General features: G+C 41.6%; 1 protein-coding gene across 1 annotated transcript in view; it reads left to right on the forward strand.

Annotated features, from left to right (window-relative positions):
- Positions 1–5,893: 5,893 nt before the first annotated feature.
- MYO3B (myosin IIIB) overlaps positions 5,894–19,573 on the forward strand; it is a 207,224-nt gene continuing 193,544 nt past the window's right edge. The window contains exons 1-4 of the mRNA XM_018554563.1: positions 5,894–5,957; positions 6,089–6,161; positions 6,296–6,479; positions 8,758–8,892. Coding sequence (XP_018410065.1) covers positions 5,894–5,957; positions 6,089–6,161; positions 6,296–6,479; positions 8,758–8,892 — 456 coding nt within the window. The remainder of the gene's footprint in view (positions 5,958–6,088; positions 6,162–6,295; positions 6,480–8,757; positions 8,893–19,573) is intronic.

The raw sequence follows: 19,573 nt of genomic DNA on the forward strand, positions 1-19,573 counted from the left end.
TAGAGAGCTTCATGGAATGGGTTTCCATGGCCAAGCAGCTGCATGCATGCCTTACATCACCAAGTGCAATGCAAAGCGTCGGATGCAGTGGTGTAAAGCACACCGCCACTGGACTCTAGAGTGTTCTATGGAGTGACGAATCACGCTTCTCTGTCTGGCAACCTGATGGACGTGTTTGGGTGTGGCAGTTGCCAGGAGAATGGTACTTGCCTGACTACATTGTGCCAAGTGTAAAGTTTGGTGGAGGGGGGATTATGCTGTGGGGTTGTTTTTCAGGGGTTGGGCTTGGCCCCTTAGTTCCAGTGAAGGCATCAGCATACCAAGACATTTTGGACAATTTCATGCTTCCAACATGACTGCGCACTAGTGCACAAAGCAAGGTCCATAAAGAGATGGATGAGCGAGTTTGGGGTGGAGGAACTTGACTGGCCTGACCTCAACCTGATAAAAGACCTTTGGGATGAATTAGAGCGTAGACTGCAAGCCAGGCCTTCTCGTCCAACATCAGTACCTGACCTCACAAATGTGCTTCTGGAAGAATGGTCAAACATTCCCATAGACACACTCCTAAACCTTGTCCACAAGGGCCTTCTCAGAAGAGTTGAAGCTATTATAGTGGCAAAGGGTGGGCCAACTCAATATTGAACCCTACGGACTAAGACTGGGATGCCATTATAGTTCATGTGTGTTTAAAGACAGGCGTCCCAATACTTTTGGCAATATAGTGTGTATATATATATATCTATATTAGGGATGTCCCAATACCGATACTAGTATCAGTGCCGAATACAGGGCATTTTCTAGAGTACTTGTACCTTCTCACAATACAAGTCTAGGAGTCCCCCCCTCCTCCTGGCCAATCACAAAGGGAGCCGTGGGCTCTTTGCTTTGTGATTGGCCAAGAGGAGGATGGATGAACATGAGACCTCAACGCTGAGGTCTATTAGATCTGCAGCGCTGCAGCTGGAATGGGCACAAGTCCAACTGGAACTGGACTTCCATCTGCGTGTACAGTGCATTCAGAAAGTATTCAGACCCCCCTTCACTTTTTACATGTTGTTATGTTTCAGCCTGATACTACAGTTGTTTAAATTCTTTTTTTTTTCTCATTAATTACCACTTAGTACCTCATAATGACGAAGTGAAAACATAATTTTAGTATTCAGACCCTTTACTCAGTACTTTGTTGAAGCACCTTTGGCAGCAATTACAGCAATGGTGCAGAAGTCCCATACTACTGGCAAATGAAATGAAGCTTGTGATGGGTTGATATGGGCAATACATTTCTTACAAACACTTCCATACCTGAGGCCTGGGGTCATTAAAATGGACTTTTGTATCTGTATTTACAGCAGCCCCCTGCGTCCTCTTGCTCTCAATGTGAACAGAGAATATTATTACATTATTGCCTTGTGATTGGAGACTCACAGCAGAAAATGACATGTCCCCAGTGTCTGCTTTGTAGAAATAACAGCTCTTGGCTGCTGTGATATACCGGTGATCATTAGACTGACTGCTTCAATAAAAAGTTTGGCCGGCTAAATCCTTTACCAAGGGGTCACATATGCTGAAACGGTATAATACAACGGGATGCCAGGGACCTGTTTGGAGAGCTGTCACATTTGCTACTATTGATTTTTCAGCTGAGCAGATTCACACTTACGCTTCTGATGAATTGATGTTCTGATCACACTGACACTGTACTGTATGTCAGGAATTTATCGACCTTCACTTCATTTCTTCCTATTGCCAAGATCTTGGGGAGAAAAAAAGGCTGTTCTCACTTCTGTGAACAGCAGCAGTTAGCACTGATGTGTTTTTTAATATGTCCTCATTGACCAGACCGTAAAGGAACCCACAAAAACATTAATTGTTGAGTTAGATTTTATAGATGCAGGCTTTAGGGTCATGTCATCATCCTGGACTACCTAGTGGACCATTGATCTGGAACATGCAGGCAGGATGTTAAGAAAAGTATACATAAACTCTAACAATCAGCTCTCCATATTGTTTCCCTTTTGGTCTGTTAAATATATTATTGCAAGATTTTCAGCATATATGTTTGATAAGCGCAAAAAATTCATGTTGACCATTTCAGAAATCCTGAGCTGTCCTGTGTCCTCTGCACACTTCCTGTGTTAGTTTAAAGAGACTGTTTAGACCTCCCAGTTCTTATCTTGGACTGCAGAATAATTTCCCTTTGTGTTGTACTGATCTGAGAGTTAAAGGGGTTCAGTAGTTTAGTAAAAGACATTGGGCAGGGTTGACAGCACTCAGTTACAAAACATTGTGTGTTGTCAACCTGCAACAAGATTTAGGATCTGAGTTCATTTTAGGCAAATCAATAGGTATTTTGCAGTACTTGCAGAGATAAAACACAGAGAAATATTTATGTATTGCAGAGATGTACTGCGTGTTTTTTTTTTTTTTTTGCCTTGACATACGCTCAAAAAGGTAAAGGCAGATTCTTTTTTTATTTTTTTCAGTTTTGGAGTAGGGAGAGTTTTGTCAATGAGTAGGGAGGGTTTTGCCAAGTTTACACACTGGAAAGATTTGGCCCTCTGTTTGTCCTAGTGATCGTCACCGTGACACAAAGTAAGGGGAAAACAAAATTTTAGAGCTGTCCCTAGAGCAAGAGGTGACGGAAAAAAAAAATCCTCAAATGGGAACAACTCAAACATGGGAATTCCATCCACTTTGGGGTACTTTCACTTCCTGTTTCACTTCCTGTTGCGACTCCAGTACAGGTAGGGAAGGGAAATCTCCCCAGCAGGCCACAGAAAAAAATTACCTGATAGGAATTTTAACCCTTCCTTACTCTAAAATGAAAACACACACAAATACACATTTTAAAGAGAAGCTGAACTCTGGAAGCTGTGACCAATAAAAGACAGGTAAAGGGCAGATGATTAATCATCAGTATTGCCTATATTACTGACTTTCCATGCCTTGTTTCACACCATGTCTGTATGGAAATGGCCATCTTGGTAAAGTCAGCATTTTGTTTCTTTAGGTCAGAGCCTCCAGCAAGGAGAACAGTGAGCAGTACAGCACAGTGCATTGCGGTACCGCTCAGTTCGAATGGCAGTGCAACATATTTAAGCGGTAAAGCACAATGCTCACTGCAATGCACATATGTGAACCATCTGTAGGGCATTGTCATGTTGGGCCCTTAGACCTGGGTTGTCCCTTTGAGGGGACACCATTAACCATTGTGGACATTTCAGCTGTTTTAGTTATTTATGATCATGCCAAAACCTATGTTTAAGTAGCAGGGACTTTGATATTTGTCTGGAAAATTGTATATGTGTATAATAAAGGTGGGTGCTTGATTATTTGTTGAGATAGTTGTACCTTTTTGGAAATGCCCTTGTAGGCAGAGGCGGCTCTCTAATTAGGCAAGTTAGGCGGTTGCCTAAGGCCTCGCGCTCACGAGGGCCTCGCGGCCGCCTAGCTCGCCTCTGCAGCTTCAACTAACCTGCCTCTGGTCAGTCCGCCCCTGGGCTTGGAGGGAGCAGCCATTTCCTCACGAGGAGAATGAGCGCCAGCAATTCCCCCGCAGCCACCGCACCGCAACACCCCTCCCCCTTCCTGGATATGTCAAGGTGCATTGAATTCAATGGCACTGCTTCCGTGCCCCCCCCGGTCGCAGTGCGATCAGAAGGATGGCAAAACATTGCCTGCGTTCCGTCCCACTGCAAAAGCAAAAAATAGAGCATGCAGCATTTTCTGCAGTTGAACAGAAAGCAGGCAATGTTTATAGCTAGTTTGCTATTGGCTAGTGCAAAGTGAAATAGCCAATAGGAATGTAGCTATGCATTCCTATGCTGATTTTTTTTTCTGATGACGGCGGCCGGCGGCTCCGATGTCAGGAAAAAAAAGAAGACACTAGAGCAGAAAAAGGTTTACTCTGCTCGATCGAGCAGAGTAAACCTTTCCAGGAGAAAGTGTTTCTCGGCCATGTGGCGCTATCTAATAGCGAGAGACTCCTGGAGTGTCTGGGAGAGTTGGGATGTAATGACAGATCAGCGTCCCTGGTAACCAGGGGACGCTGATCTGTCTCTGCAAGTGGCCGAAGCCAGCCGTGAGATCACGGCTGGCTCCGCCCAGCTGTCAGTAGCAGGCTGTCGCCCGGCCAGCTTCGGCTTTCACCTCGGCTCAGTCAAGCCGAGGCATATGCCGAGGCAACTTCGGGAGCAGGACGGGCTATAGTGAATAGCCCGTACAGCAGCCCTTCGGTCCTACTGAACCGAAGGGGTCCTGGTGCCGAAGCTAGCCGAAGGATCAGCCGAAGCTATGTCTAGATCCTTCGGCAGCTTTGTGAATAACCCCCTATGTAAAAAATCCAGCTGCCCAATACCAGTGAGTAGATCCTTCTTATTGTGTTTACTACTGAACTGTGCGTTCCTTACATCTGACCACTGCACACTGTGCGTTCCTTACATCTGAACTCTGTGCGTTCCTTACATCTGACCTCTGCACCCTGTGCGTTCCTTAGATCTGCACTCTGTGCGTTCCTTAGATCTGACCTCTGCACTCTGTGCGTTCCTTAGATCTGACCTCTGCACTCTGTGCGTTCCTTAGATCTGACCTCTGCACTCTGTGCGTTCCTTAGATCTGACCTCTGCACTCTGTGCGTTCCTTAGATCTGACCTCTGCACTCTGTGCGTTCCTTAGATCTGACCTCTGCACTCTGTGCGTTCCTTACATCTGACCTCTGCATTTTGTGCGTTACTACTGATCTCTTTGCGTTACTTATTACTGACCTCTGTTCTCTGTGCGTTACTTAATCTGACCTCTGCATGTTACTCCCTTAGGGTTATGGTTTTGCGTATAGTTGTTTGTAGAATTAGATATGAGACAGAAATAAGATTCTAGCTCTAGAAGCTGTAAATTCCTGGCTGCTGGGATTAAACGCTCGTCTTACAATATGCAATGTATACAGTTCATTTTTAATTATTGTTTGCATTTTCTTTCAATATGGGTGTAAGTGGGGGCCTCACGTTTGAGTTTCGCCTAAGGCCTCACAAAGTCTAGAGCCGCCTCTGCTTGTAGGTAATGTGTGATATGGTTGTGTTTTTACTAAGTAAGCATAACTTTTATGCCATAGAAAACCTTGCAGAGCACTACAGAATGACAACAGAGACGCATTTGGCTGAACCAATATTCCACCTTGAAGGGAAAACCTTCCCCAAAGTCCAGAGTCATCAGATACTCACAGCGGTCTACTATGTCTAAAACTGGCATTGGACATGTGCCTACTGATCTTCTGGCCACCTCTCTTATGGTTACACATAAACTGCAAGTCTCTTACCCATCATCCTCTCCAACCATGTGAAATTTTACATCAGACTTCAGATGGGAGGTAATGGGAGTGCCCACACTGGCTGCCGAGCAGAGAGAGAAAGGCAGAACAGGGATGATATCTCTTCTGTCTGCCGCCCTGGTAGAGTCATACTAGGCACAAGAGACAGAGCATAGATTTATTATATCTGTAGTCTTAGAAAATAGCAGTTTCAATATACAAGCTAAAGCAACCATGTTGCTAATGTGATATTCATGGAATCAAATGCTCTCTGCACAGCGTAAACTCTGACTGGAGGGTCCTAATTTTAAAAGCAGAATTTACCTTTAAAAGGAACCTGTTAAGATACAAATATGGATTAGATGGGAACTGACTTGTTATTTTAAACATTTAGCTTCTGGGATTGTCGTTCTGAACCAGGTAAGAAACCCAGAAAGTCCAGAGACAGCCAACCAACCAGAATTTTTAGAAGGGGAGGTCAGCAATGTCAGCCTCCATATTGTTCTCTGATTTCCTTTAAAGCCCAACTTCAGCCCAATTTTTTTCTTATGCCTACCTGAATGTTTAAAACAAACCCTCACCTTCAATATGCAGCAGTACCTCTTCTGTGCTGCAAGATGTCCTCAGTCTTCCGGGTTGAGTGACACCCAGAGTCAGCCAACCAGGAAGACTGTAAATGCAGGGTGTCATGAAGCCGCTCCATGTGCACAGCACCCTGCACTCACAGTGTATTGATGCAGAGAGCAGTGCTAATATATTAGCATTGCTCTCTGTATCATCCAGGATTGGATGATACCGGAGAAGAACAAAAAGAACCCAGCGCATCACTTGACCAGACAGAAGACACTGGAAAGTGGTAAGTAAAAAAAGGTAAGTAAAAAAAATGGATAAAAAACAGCTGGTGGAGGATAAAGCGGTCACTGGGAAGGAGGGGGAGCATGGAGTGCAAGTTTTGATGTAAACATATCAAACAATATGTTCTTCTTATAGGAAGTCATTGTTTGGACTGTTCCCTTATAATCCAAATATGATTGGACTAGAATCCCTTGCCGACCCCTCGGACACCTGGGAAATTATTGACACTATTGGAAAAGGTACATATGGAAAGGTTTACAAAGTCAGTAACAAGAAAGATGACAGTCTGGCCGCTGTAAAGATCTTGGATCCGATCAGTGTAAGTTTACAACATTTATCTATGTCTGGTTATTATATTTAAATCTATGATATTACTGCCATACAGATAACAATCGGAGTTTGATAATAATGGTCCATAGAGGCAGGTATGAATTCAAAGGAATATATAATAAAACCTTTACTATGTAAATTCCACAATTCCACTTTCAATGTAGACAGCATGGGAAATAGTAATATACCTCCATGTGGTTTTAGGATGCATTTGTTTTCTACCAGATTTGGATTGTTTTTTTACTTTAAAAGAATTAGAAGAGGGCAAACAGAAAGGAAAATATATTTAAAACTTAATTTCCATATGTGCTTCTGAATTGATATGTCAACAAATTAATTTCAAATTAGACTCCAGATACGCATCATTAAACCCAGCTAACGCCAGAGTGACTTCAATTTATTAGAAAAATAATCTGTTTCATTTCACATATTTTAATTAAATTGCTTTTTGAAGATACATTCCTTCTGCATTTTTAAACAAATTGCTGTAATATTTAGACTATTTGCGGCTTTATAATATGTTACATAATGCACTATCACCATTAAAGAGGATTAAAATAAGCTTTCCATTAATGGTTACATGATCACACTTCCTGTTTCCATTTAAATGGAGATAAATAGACCAGAGCAAAGGATTACATGCCATATGTATGTAGAAGGGTTTGTCACAGGGCAGGAAGGCAAGTGAGCTGTTAGAAAATTCAAGGCAAATGACAGCAAAGGCTAATTTTGTAGTAAGTAGTAAGAAAAATGTGGTATATCTCTTTTACAAGTTAACATGGGCTTTGCTCATGCAAAGCAAAGCAACAGGTTCACGTTCATGCCCCAGGTGCACATACTCAGCTTCCCTTTGCTCCCCTGCTACTACATTCAGTCATTCAAAGAAGACCAAATCCAATGTCACATGGAGTGAGTCACATGCTCCTTCAATGGCAAGGAAGCAAAGTAAATGTGAATATATGCTGCTGGGGATCAGGCCTTTAAGCAAACCTGTTGCTTAAAGGTGAGTTAAATTATTCTAGGTTTCAATTACATCATTATGCTTAGGGAAACTATGTCATTAAGGGCTGCTGTGCTGTGAATAGTTAAGGTAATGATGCATTGCTCAAAGCTTATAGTGTTTGAGCACTGATTGCGATGAGCAGGAAGGAATCCAGTTGTGTAAAGGTGGCCATACACTCTACAACCATCGCAAGACCATAGTCTTGCGATGGTTGTACAGGGATTAAAAAAACTTACAATCTGCCTATCTTGGACAGGCAGATCGCACTCTCGATCATCGCAAGCCCGCCCCCCTGAGGGGCGGGCTTCCGATGACCGCAATGCTGAACGGGCAGTGTGCGCGTGCGCACACCGGCCCGTCCGGCATTTGTCTTCCGAGCGCCGTTCTAACCAGCCGAGAATCGTACGATTCCCAGCTGGTTTTCGAACATGCTGGTTCGACGGAAGACGTGCGACCGTACAGTAGAAACGGTCGCACGTCTCCGTTCACACTGCTCGATTCTCGCACGATCGCGGGATTTCCCGCGATTCTCGTACGAGAATCGAGCAGTGTATGGGCACCTTAAGTCTTTTCTAATGGTCGGTAACAAGTGCTTCTGATAATCAGTGCTCATTATGCAGATTTGTATGGATCCACTGTGTCACTGGTGTGTGCTCCCCCAAGGAGTGGAGTTTAAAGAGAACCAAGTCTTTAGTAGGCAGCACACTGGTGTCAGCTGGCAAGCACCTGGACCAAAGTACCAACTTTTCAGAAGGAAGTCAACAATGGCGGCCTACATATTTCTTTAAGTATACATTTAATGGCAGGCAATGGTGTTCCCTAGTTTGTGGTTGATCCTCCATGTATTCTGTTGGGTAATCCAGGAAGTGTGGGTAGCATAGAGAACAGCACAGGTCTGCATAAAGCTTAGTAAGGTATGTTACAACGTACAGGAACAGCTTAAGGTGGTGGGAGCCAGAGTGAAGGGCATGTTATTTATGGTCCCAACCAGCAGTGACCTAACTCAGCCCCTTCCCTATTAGTTGAGCATAGATACTAGATGGCAGACATATTTAGGCCATCAGTAGAAACCCCTGGCAGCCAGGAAAATCCAAACCAGCCAACTGAGTCTCTGCTGGGGTCTAAAAATGCTGAACACAACTGTCACTTTGCAAAGTTGGAATTGCAGAGAATACGTAACAATGGTCTACTTTGTTGATTAATATTACTATAACCTTGATAGTTTTCTTCAAAGCCTGAATAATCTTGTTTGCTTTCTCTTTAGGATATTGATGAGGAGATTGAGGCAGAGTATAACATACTGCAGTCACTTCCCAACCATCCAAATGTGGTCATGTTTTATGGAATGTATTATAAGGCTGATCAGTATGTTGGAGGACAACTTTGGCTCGTTCTAGAGGTAGGTGAAATCCAGAATATATAGTACTATTTATAGCACCATATTCAAACAGCAAATACACAAATCAAACATATAAAAATTATACTTTTTGGAAACCTGCAGTTCTGTAGACCCTGTGTCACTGACCTGGCAACAATTCTAAAAAGCAAAATGGCTTTCTTAAGAGGTTAAGAAAATAGATAATAGATATTTGTGACAAGGGTAGCAAACTATCAAATGAGGCCGACAAATGGGCAATACTCGAGAGTATATAGCCAACACTGGTGTTGGTGGAAATAAGTGGGCAACAAACAACTATCTTGGCAATATGTGCGCGCTGTGCAATAAATGAGCAATGGTGGCATTATGGGAGCAGCAATCAGGCAAATGTGGCAATACATGGGCAACAAATGAGGAATTGTGACAGAACAGGGGCAACAAATGGGACTCATGACAACACAAGACAAACAAACAGGCAATGGCAGTAATAGACAGGTAATAACATGAAGGGACAAAATTTGGAGCTCAGTCTGCTCCCCTTTACCCTTCACCTCTAAGTAGTTCTATTCACTTCTTCACTGAGAAGATGTGTGCGGCCAGAGGGGGGTGTTGGAGGTTGATATATCACAGCATGTACCTTCTTCCACATCTCACTTCTTCACAGCACAAACTCCCTGCTCTGCCCACTGCATTACTTACAAATTCTGTCCTTAGTACCTGTGTGTCTTGTCTTCTACCAGTAACCAGAATCAGAAGGTATTTCCTAGTTTATGGAGAACCCTTCTGTCTGACACAAATAGAAAGGGGTACTTGCAATGTGGAATTGTGGGTAAATCAAAGACAAATGGGGCAGAAGTGAAGCTGTTACCCCTAGCCACCATACTAGATGATTTATTTATAAGTTTACACTTGGCTGCCTTAGGTGCATTTTTTGTCAGCTCTATTGCAAAGATATTTCTCGATAGAATCTTCTGCTAGCTATCAGTGGAAGCAAAAAAACATGTACCCATTAATGACAAGGCAGCCTATGGCCATGAAATGTGTAGGGCTCCTTCTCTCCTGGATTGACCTGTTCCTTATGTTTATCTAGTCAGTTCCTTCTCTTTGTTACACCGCACTGCTATTGCTTATTTTTTCACGTTACTTGTTGATTAATGGATTGTTTTATTGATTCCCTTTTACATTTTTGTTTTGCTTTTTTTCCCTATTTACTTTTTCATTGTTTATTTAGTAGATATTGAATTGTGTCTGCAGTGATGAATCACTCTTTAATCACGTTGTCAACTCTATATTTATTTTTGTTCTTTAGTTATCTGTATTCTAGATTATTTGATCTCTTCATTTAAAGCTTCTGTCCCTTCTTTACTTTGGCCTGTGGCCAGACCATAAACAGTCAGATGGCTCACCGAGATAAATGGGTGGTGAGACCCTTGCCCATTCTTGATTGAGATTGTTGAAGCCATTGAGGACCTCTCAATTATGGAGGGTAATGCCCAATTTCCACAGGAAGAGGACACTGTCTTGACAGTGGGAGGTGCTTTATTTAAAAATATAAGGAGTCCACACCTCGGGCATCTGCGTCTCTTTCAGCAGAGCCACGTTATATGGACATTTTTTGAAAACACTCTTTTAAAGAGTACAAAATCCAACTGAGTCTGTGATGTAGATACTGGATTACTTGAAACAAAGGTTAAAGATGAGATAAGCCTATACAATGCTTTTGTGGTTCCTGGCGGCAGTATGAACAGTCACATAGAATTTTCGGCATCCTCGCATTACTGGTACCCAACATGATCTGATCTGACCCTCTGCTAACTTATGAATTTGTCACATGTGTGATATTAGTAGTTTCCTTTATCAACAGGGAACAGAGAATAGTTGGTGACCTGCTAACATAGTGGTTTTTTTAAGATATATCTAAAGCCAAAATGTAGTTTAAGTAGGAAAAGTATAAAACCCCTAACAACTTTCTTCTTGTTGTCTGTGTCACATCGGGAAGATTTCCCTTTGCTTCCTGACCCGGAGACACAATGGGAAGTGAGAAGAGGTCTCCCAATGTAGGGGAAATCCTCTCTTAGACAAATGTACCAGGAATAAGAGTCACCATTAGAAGATTTCTCATCTATTCCTGTCTTGGTAATAATTGAAACATTTTATATTTTCCCTCAATTTTAGTCCTGGTAACAATGATTACCAGGACAAATAAAGACAGCGTATCTCACAGACCCCAATAAGAATATCATAACTCTTTCTTCTCTATTAAAAACAAACAAAAAGGGTTGTCTTTAGATATACTGTAAATGTGTATTTGCTCAGATTTCTGGGAGGAGGCTACTGTTTTTAGTTTTATCCTATTTATTATGTGTTCACTGTATATTTATACACTTTGCTTAGCAGGTTTAGGCCTGGGTCTGTTTCCACAGGAATTAATTTCGTCCTACTTTGTATCTGAAATAGTTCTACAGTCCCAGCGTATCCTCTCCTGTTATAACATCAGCATTGTAATAGGAATACATACTAGAGTTGTTTTTGATAATACAATCATACAAGGCAGTTGTGGGTAGTCAGGCAATCATACAATCATAGCTTACTTGAAAAAAATACCTTTTATGTAGTAAGTGCTGCCTTCCATCTGCCCATCACTCTCACCAACTTCATGGGTTCCCATCGTGCTTTGCATCTCTTCCCCTGCTGCTTGATGTGATGCAATGCTTATTTCTCAAGACTACATATCACATAATGCATTGCTTCCAGCAAGCAATAATTATGTTACATTGTTCAGCTGTTGAGTTTAGTTCAGAAGTCAGGCTCTGTGAGAGCTGTCACACAAGGATGTATGTCAGTGCATTAAGGAAGTACATCCTATGGACATGTTCAGTAAGTAAGTCCACAAACTTCTAGATGGATATGGTTATTAGGAGTGGGATAGAACTTATGGAAATTCAATGTAGAAATACATATTTATTTTTAGATTTTGACGATGGATACCCTATAACTATACTATAAACTGATCAGTGCCTAGAATTATGTTTACTTGGCTATTATACACAGGAGATGAGTTTTCTCTGTGGATTTTAGGCAGGTGAGCTATGGTAGGTAGGTTCCCCTCTCTTGCTACACAGGGCTGAGTTGGCTGTGTAAATCTCAGGACTTGACGGAATGTAAATCTTATGGCAAACAAAGTTTTCATAGCTTTCATTTGTGTGTTTGCCTGGAGTTTAGCTTTAATTCCCTATTTTGCTTACACAGTTGAAGCTATATTATTGGCAGTGATATATAATTGTAAGATAACTGCAACAAGGGAAACATTGCATAATGCTATCCTTTTTGTCTCAGCACCCAATTGATTAACCATCCCGTTAATGAGCTGTGAAAAAAACAAAACCCTAAAAGCTATTGGTATTCTTGTTAAAACAGAGACGCTTGACATTCCCTGAGAAGTAATTGCCGTCACTTGCTTTAGATTTTTATGGCGCTGAAGTGTATGGTATGGGGAGAGGATCCAGTGTCTCCATCAAGGAACAGGTTTTTGTGATCTTGGCCAGAAAATTAGACTGAACACCTACCCATACCAATGTAATGACATAGGTCAGATGATCCAACCACCCCAATGATGGTGCTGCTCCTCTAAAAAGTAAACAGCAAACATAAAATGACAAACCCCTATGGTAATTCACCTTTACGGAGGTAGCAGGTACCAGCTGGACATCTAGAATATCTTCTTATGCTGCTGCTGTATGAGAAATATGACAGATATCAGAAGAAGGTCAATTGTGGCCCAATTTCTATGGGTATCATAAACAGTATCATGTGATTGAGCTGAAGGAGCTTTCTGCTTTACGTACTGTATATCTTGTACTAATGCTTTGAACATTCAATAGATAAAATATAATGGAGGGGTATTCATCAGAACGGGAGCAGACAAAATCTATAGTGGCTTTGCATTGCAGCCAATCAGTTTCTCTCTTTCATTTATCAAAGCTTAACTGAACAAACTGAAGAGAGAAGCTGATTGGTTGCCATACACAACTGCTCCAGATTCTGTCAGCTCCGGTTTTGATAAGTTCCCCCCAATATTTGTACTTTCTGCAGGACACAGTTTATCTTGCAAAAGCCTTACAAAAATTAACCCCTTATCAGGGTTTATATTCTTCCTGTATATAAGTGGGTAAGCAGCCTAAGCAGATTGGCATTTATTGCTTTTCATTAACCTAGAGGAAGTGTAGCCCTTCACCTTTTGTGAGGTGGTGTCAGGGATCCCAGCGCAGGTGACCCCACACCTGCACAGGTACCCTTACAGGCAGACCAAACACATGTGACCACACAGACCAGGTAAGTATGGTATATATAAATATTTTAATAAACCTAGCAAGCTAACTAAAACAATCCACAACAGGCATAAACCAAAAATGTAACAACACAGGAAACAGGGTACTAAAATAGCATGCAACTATCAGGGTCTCAGGGTTCAGGCCAGAGGACTCAGACAACAGGGGAAGCAACAAAATCCTGAGGCAAGGTCCAGACTGCAGGGAGGGTTTAAATACCCTCCCAGGAGCAATACCTAATGGGCTGATTCCTGGCAGCTGTGAGACACCCACAGGTGAGCACTGGAGCTGCAGGTACCAGCACCACCCAGTGGTGGTCTGGCACCTACCAGCCCCTGGCTGCCTGGAGAATCCTGCAGGTGAGCCCAGGAACTGCAGGGCTCAGCTCCAGCGCCACCTGGAGGCGCTCTGGATCCTAACAGGTGGCTACTAGAAATTTAGTGATTGGATCTCTTTCATCCAGTGTTGCATGCTGGGATAGGGTACACATACTGGAGGGAATTGCCATCCCATTGTAACCCACAATAACAAGTGACCAGTGGATTCCCTGAGGTAACCAACAATAACACATGACTGGGGTACAAGCTGGGGTCAACCACAATTAGCAGTGACAGGGGTACACCCTGGAATAGCTCACAGTAAAACCTGACGGGGGTACACACGGAGGTAATCCACAATATCCAGTGACGGGGAAACACCTTGGGGTAACCCATAATATCAAGTGACTGGGGTACACCCTGGAGTGTCACACAATAACATGTCACCAGAGCACAACCTGGGGTTACCTACAATCCCAGTGACTGGAATACACCTTGGGGTAGCTAGTAGTAGAACATTTGCTGGAGTAAACCCTGAGGTAACCCACAATAACAAGTGACCAAAGCACACCCTGGAATAACCCACAATAACCACTGACTGGAGTACACCTTGGGTTAACCCACAATAACCACTAACAGGAGTACACCTTGGGTTAACCCACAATAACCACTGACTGGAGTACACCTTGAGTTAACCCACAATAACCACTGACTTGGCGTAACCCACGATAACCTGTAAATGGAGTGCACCGTGGGGAAACCCACAATCACCAGTAATTGGGATATACCTTGGGGTAACCCACAATAACCACTGACTGGGGTACACCTTTGGGTAGCCCACAATAATAAGTGAAGCTAGTTGTGTATCCCACATTATGGTTTATTTGTAGCACAGCATTTAAGGGCATTAGAGAGAGCATAGAGATCACTGCCTGGTGGCTGAAAGTAGTAAATATGAATATGTTATATTTACATAATACAAAATAGATAACAAATAGTATTTATAAGATTGGTTGTTAATAATATATATAAATTAGCACTATACATTACCTTTAACTATACATACACTACAAAGTGACACTTTAGTATTATGAAATAAGCAACATTGCTATATAGGTATACATCATTCGTGATGATGATGATGATGATGATGATGATATAAGTGAAGAAAAAAAATAATGATGTTATAGCTATAGTGCACTATAGGTTGTTGTGCCAGATGAAGTTGGAGCAGTAAAGTGGCTGTACAGTACATCTGTCTTTCTGATAGCATTGGTTCCGTTTCCTGCTCATTGATAGTGCACCCAATCATCCATCTGAGCTGACATTAAACATCTTTAAATTGCTCATTTGTTTCAGCTGATGCTAATCTCACAAGCACTTACTGTACATCAGAGCAGCTCCATTAAGTTTGAACAATGGAAATAAACACAGCTGATCTCAGGATGGGTGCAAGACTCCTTCCCCAAATCTCTCCTGTAATTCAGCACTCCACATTCCATTAATACAATATAGACACGTCAGTGAATTTATTGTAGGAACCATGCCAATAGGAATTTAATGTAACTATTTGCAGTGCCAGATGCACTTACTGCATTGATTCCTTGTCACTTAAAAATGATAAGTAAAACAATTGTTTAGAATTGCAAAAATACATGAGTTTGATTTAGTATTTCTTTATTCCTTTTCAAGGTTTTTGTTATGAAAATGACGAATGGTGCTTTAGTTAAAGTGTATATTCACTTTTACTGCCACATATGTTTGTTATATAAAGTATATATAAGATAAAGTAGGTGTTATCCCAACTAGGCTGCAAAAGTGGAATATATACTTTAGAATGAACGTAAGCTAAAAGTGTTGCTGGTGCTTGCAAAAGTGTGTAATGCCAGTTGCCCAGTGCTTCTTTACCAGGGTTGGGTAACAGTTGGCCTGTGTATTGGGCACAACAAAAGGCAGGTAACATTAGGCCTTCAACTACTGGGTAAAGGCTTTCTAGTCCTCGTATTTCCATTTACTACTGCAGGAGCTGTCATGGGACCAGCCTGAAGTTAACTTTCAGGCTGCATGTACAGTATATACAGTATTTGCATTTCTCCTACTGTAGTGCATATTAAAATTAATATTCTCAGTTTACTGAAGCCTGACGTTTCCCGACTTTATGGCTCAGCCCTACCATCTGCCATTCTGCTGTCAAATGAGAGTGCCCCGATGGGCCACTCAGACCTCTCTTATTAGGAAGTGTCAAAGTAAAAAAGTAACTTTGACATGCAGATTTCTTTCTCGCCCAGTTGTCATCTGTGAATACTTATTAATATACTAAAAAATCTAAGTGCAGACCTAATTGCTGTTATATGGACCTTGATATTTCCTGTAAAAGCTCAGTATTGCCTACCCGTTCCCCAATCTCCTGAGCATTGCGACCGAACGCGTGGTAAAACTTTGCCAGCGTTCCGTTCCACTGCAAACGCACAAAAATAGGGTAAAACGCAAGGGGAAGTTTCTCAGCGATCGCGGTGCGTTGCAGCAGCTATCGCTCTGGAATGCACACGCTTTTGGTGTGAACAAGGCCTAAGGCCCCATTCACACTGAGCGATTTATCTAACGATTTTTGCAGCGATATCGCTCATATTTCCACGGGATATCGCTCTATGTAGCTTCTCCAATCCATTCCATCTCGTCGCTTAATATCGCTCAATATCGCTTGTAGCTTCTACATGACCCTTTTTTCGAGCGGGGCGGGCTTTCGATGATCGCAAGTACGATCTGCCCGTCCAAGGTGGGCAGATCGTACGGGCTTTCAAGAAGCATACGACCATCGCAAGACAAAAGTCTTGCGATAGTCGTAAGGTTTATGGGCACCTTAAGTGTAAACCGCTGTTAAAGCGTTTAAAAAAAACAAAACTTTTTGCATATATCTACTGCTTGCTAGCAGTATTGCTAGCAGTAGATATAGCCAAAAAAACGGAGGGTTTAGAACCCCTTTAATTATTCACATACATTTGAAATGCTATAATAAAGGGAAGATGTAAAAAAAGAAATATGGAGGCTGTCATTACTGATCTGCTTCTAAAAATGCTAGTTGCCTGTCTGTCTTGCTGATAAAGACTTTAAAGTGTTAATGACCTGATCAGTTACTGCATGCTTGTTTCAGGTCAGTGAAAGCCATAGTCATGACAGCAGACAACTAGTGATTTTAAAAACAGGTCGGCAATGGCTGCCACAATATATTTAACATTACAAGTTTTCTTTAATCTTGTTACGTTGCTACTGGGTTTTCTGAATTTTTTTAGCCCAGTTTTTATAGACCAGTTGAAGCTCAGTTTTTTTTAAGGTAATGCAGATAGGCTGCATTTTTATACATTTTTGGGTTACTTTTATATTTTTTTATTGCACTATTTGCTACAGCCACTGGCATAGTGCACCAATCAACTTCACTGCTCGGAGAACATGAGTGCTGCTGTTTGGAGAATTTGCAGGTGGTGTGTCGGGCTGCAAGTTATCTGAACCAATGCCCACTGTATTAAAGGGTAACTCCACTTTAAAAATATAAAATGAAAAAAATCTTTAAAAAATTAATATAACATATATAATTGTTGCACAGTTATTAATTTTATGTTATTATAAATGACTTATCCATTTAAAACTGTAGCTGCTGTAATGTTCTAAATCTATCAGAAAATGCAATGCATTATGGCGACCTAGAGGTGCTCTGTACACAGTTGGTGTACAGAAGGCCTCCAAAACTGTCACTTCCTGCTTCTGTGATTGGATGACTGATTTTCCCAGAAGTCTGCACTAAGATACGAGTATAATTTTTGGCACCCACTGCATTAGGAATTTGATTTTTAGTAACATACTCCCTAGGTGTTAATTACAGCTAAAGGGATGCAGACACTGCACCTTTCCTGATTACAACACGCGAAGTTCATCAGCAGGTTATAATGAACCCAGAATCAGGAATTAGTTTAGAAAGGACCTGGAGAAACAAACAGCTTTTTCTTCAGAACAGAAACAGGTAGATAACTGCAACAGTTTGATAAAATCATTGCAATGTACACAGATCACGGTGAGGATTGTTTTTTTCTCAACAAAAATGGTATTACTCTTTAAGCAGTGATCTGAATCTCCAGCAAGTTGCCCACACAGGGCATTTAACCGTAGATGCGGCACCCTAGTTAATTACAAATATGAAAAAATAGGACACCCACATGTATTACTGTTCATGCAGCCTGATGGCATTACAGTAATAAAGAGTTAAGCTTCAACTTGGATTTATTGATGACACGTAAGGTGTAATAACCTATAGCAATCATTTGGATTTCCTGTTACTGTATCCAACTCAGCTAATAGTGTAGTAGTTATGGGTTACTTCATTTTGTACATTCATCACTGCCTTTGTGACTGAGGCAGTAAAGTAATTCTACTCTATCACTTAGCACAGGTCGAGGTCAGGCTGGCCTACAAAATGGCTGAACTAATGCGCTGAGGGAAAAAAAATCACAGTGCAAAATAATGGCATATAATTTATAGAAGCAATCGACTCCATGCTTCAGCATCATTTTAACATGGAATTAGAAAACATGCAAAAACATCAAGAGAGACACTACAGGGACTGGAAAAGGATGGTTTAGAAGCTAATGTTGTGGGTAAAAACACATTCACCAGAGCCCTAATTCCTGCGTTTTATCACCTCTTTTGATGTATGGCAGCACACTAATGGAAACGGCTTGCAAGAAGAACTGCTATTCTGAATCAGGATGTTTCATCTCAGCTGCTGGCAGAGCATGCTATCAGGTCTAAGTATAGAGATATGGCTGCTGTCTATTTTATATTGCCTGCCAGTGAAGGCAGCCATGCAGCAAACGCCTCAAATGACTGTAATTTGTTGCCTCATTGTTATCAAGTACATCAATCTTTTCCTGCCTGACATTTTCGTCACATGGAGCTAGAGTTTCTAAAAATGACACAGCTCTGTGAGTTTTTAAAGGGCACATGCCGTGGGCTTATAATTTCATATCTCGCAATTTCTCTTTTTTTCACTACCTGTATTTTTTTGCCCATTTTCTCTTGTTTTCTCTTTCTTCCTTTCCACAGTCTCTTTATCTCACTTTGGCATCGCTGATCACAAATATTGTATGAAGAATGGAGTCTCACTGGGCCCATATTCTCGCTGATATAGTGTTGTTGTAAAAACAGTTGCAACTATGTCACTGCATCTAGGGACCTTATGGCCCGTGGCAACCAATCAGCGTCTCTTTTCAGTTTGTTCAGTTAATATTTGAAAATGAAAGAGAGACGCTGATTGGTTGCCATGCACAGCTGCTCCAGATTTTGTCTGCTCTAGTTTTGATCATTTCCCCTCTCTGTGTATTACCATCCCCTTTGAGCATATCTCCCAACGGTCCCTCTTTTGGAACCAAATCCCTCTTTCCGTCTTTCCTCCTCAGATGTCCCTATTTGTGGTTTGATGTACAGATATCTAAGACAAGTTTCTATTTAACTACCAAAAGTGTTATTCTGTACTAAAACTTTTATCGCATCACTTACTTATCTTGTTTGCTGAGATATGCGCTTGAGCAGGCATGCGGCTAATTTGCTTCTGTAGGCAGAGAAGGGAAATACTGTGCAAAGTGGAGGGGTTTTAAGAGTTGGATTGGGTTTGCTTGTGTTACCACCTCGTCTGGAGAACCATACATGAAAATTTTACATGAGGCACAGTTTACATGAGATTGGTAACTCTGCTTTGAGATCAGGAGCAGTTGCCACATTTTTTTAGGGGGCTTTGTAGGGGGCTAAGGGAAAGCTGTATCTACAACAAAAACAAGATATAAAAAAGATGCAAAGGGGGGAATTTACTAAGACTGGAGCAGACAGAATCTAGAGCAGCTGTTCCTGGCAACCAGTCAGCTTCTAGCTTTCAAAGCTTAACTGAACAAACTGAAGATAAAAGCAGATTGGTTCCCATGCACAGCTGCTCCAGATTCTGTCTGCTCCAGAATTAGTAAATTCCCCCCAAAGTATTTATTAAAAAAATAGCAATTTAGATATTGCTATATA

The sequence above is a fragment of the Nanorana parkeri genome, unplaced genomic scaffold (genome assembly GCF_000935625.1).
Source record: "Nanorana parkeri isolate BGI_ZX_2015 unplaced genomic scaffold, ASM93562v1 scaffold165, whole genome shotgun sequence".
NCBI classification, from domain to species: domain Eukaryota; kingdom Metazoa; phylum Chordata; class Amphibia; order Anura; family Dicroglossidae; genus Nanorana; species Nanorana parkeri.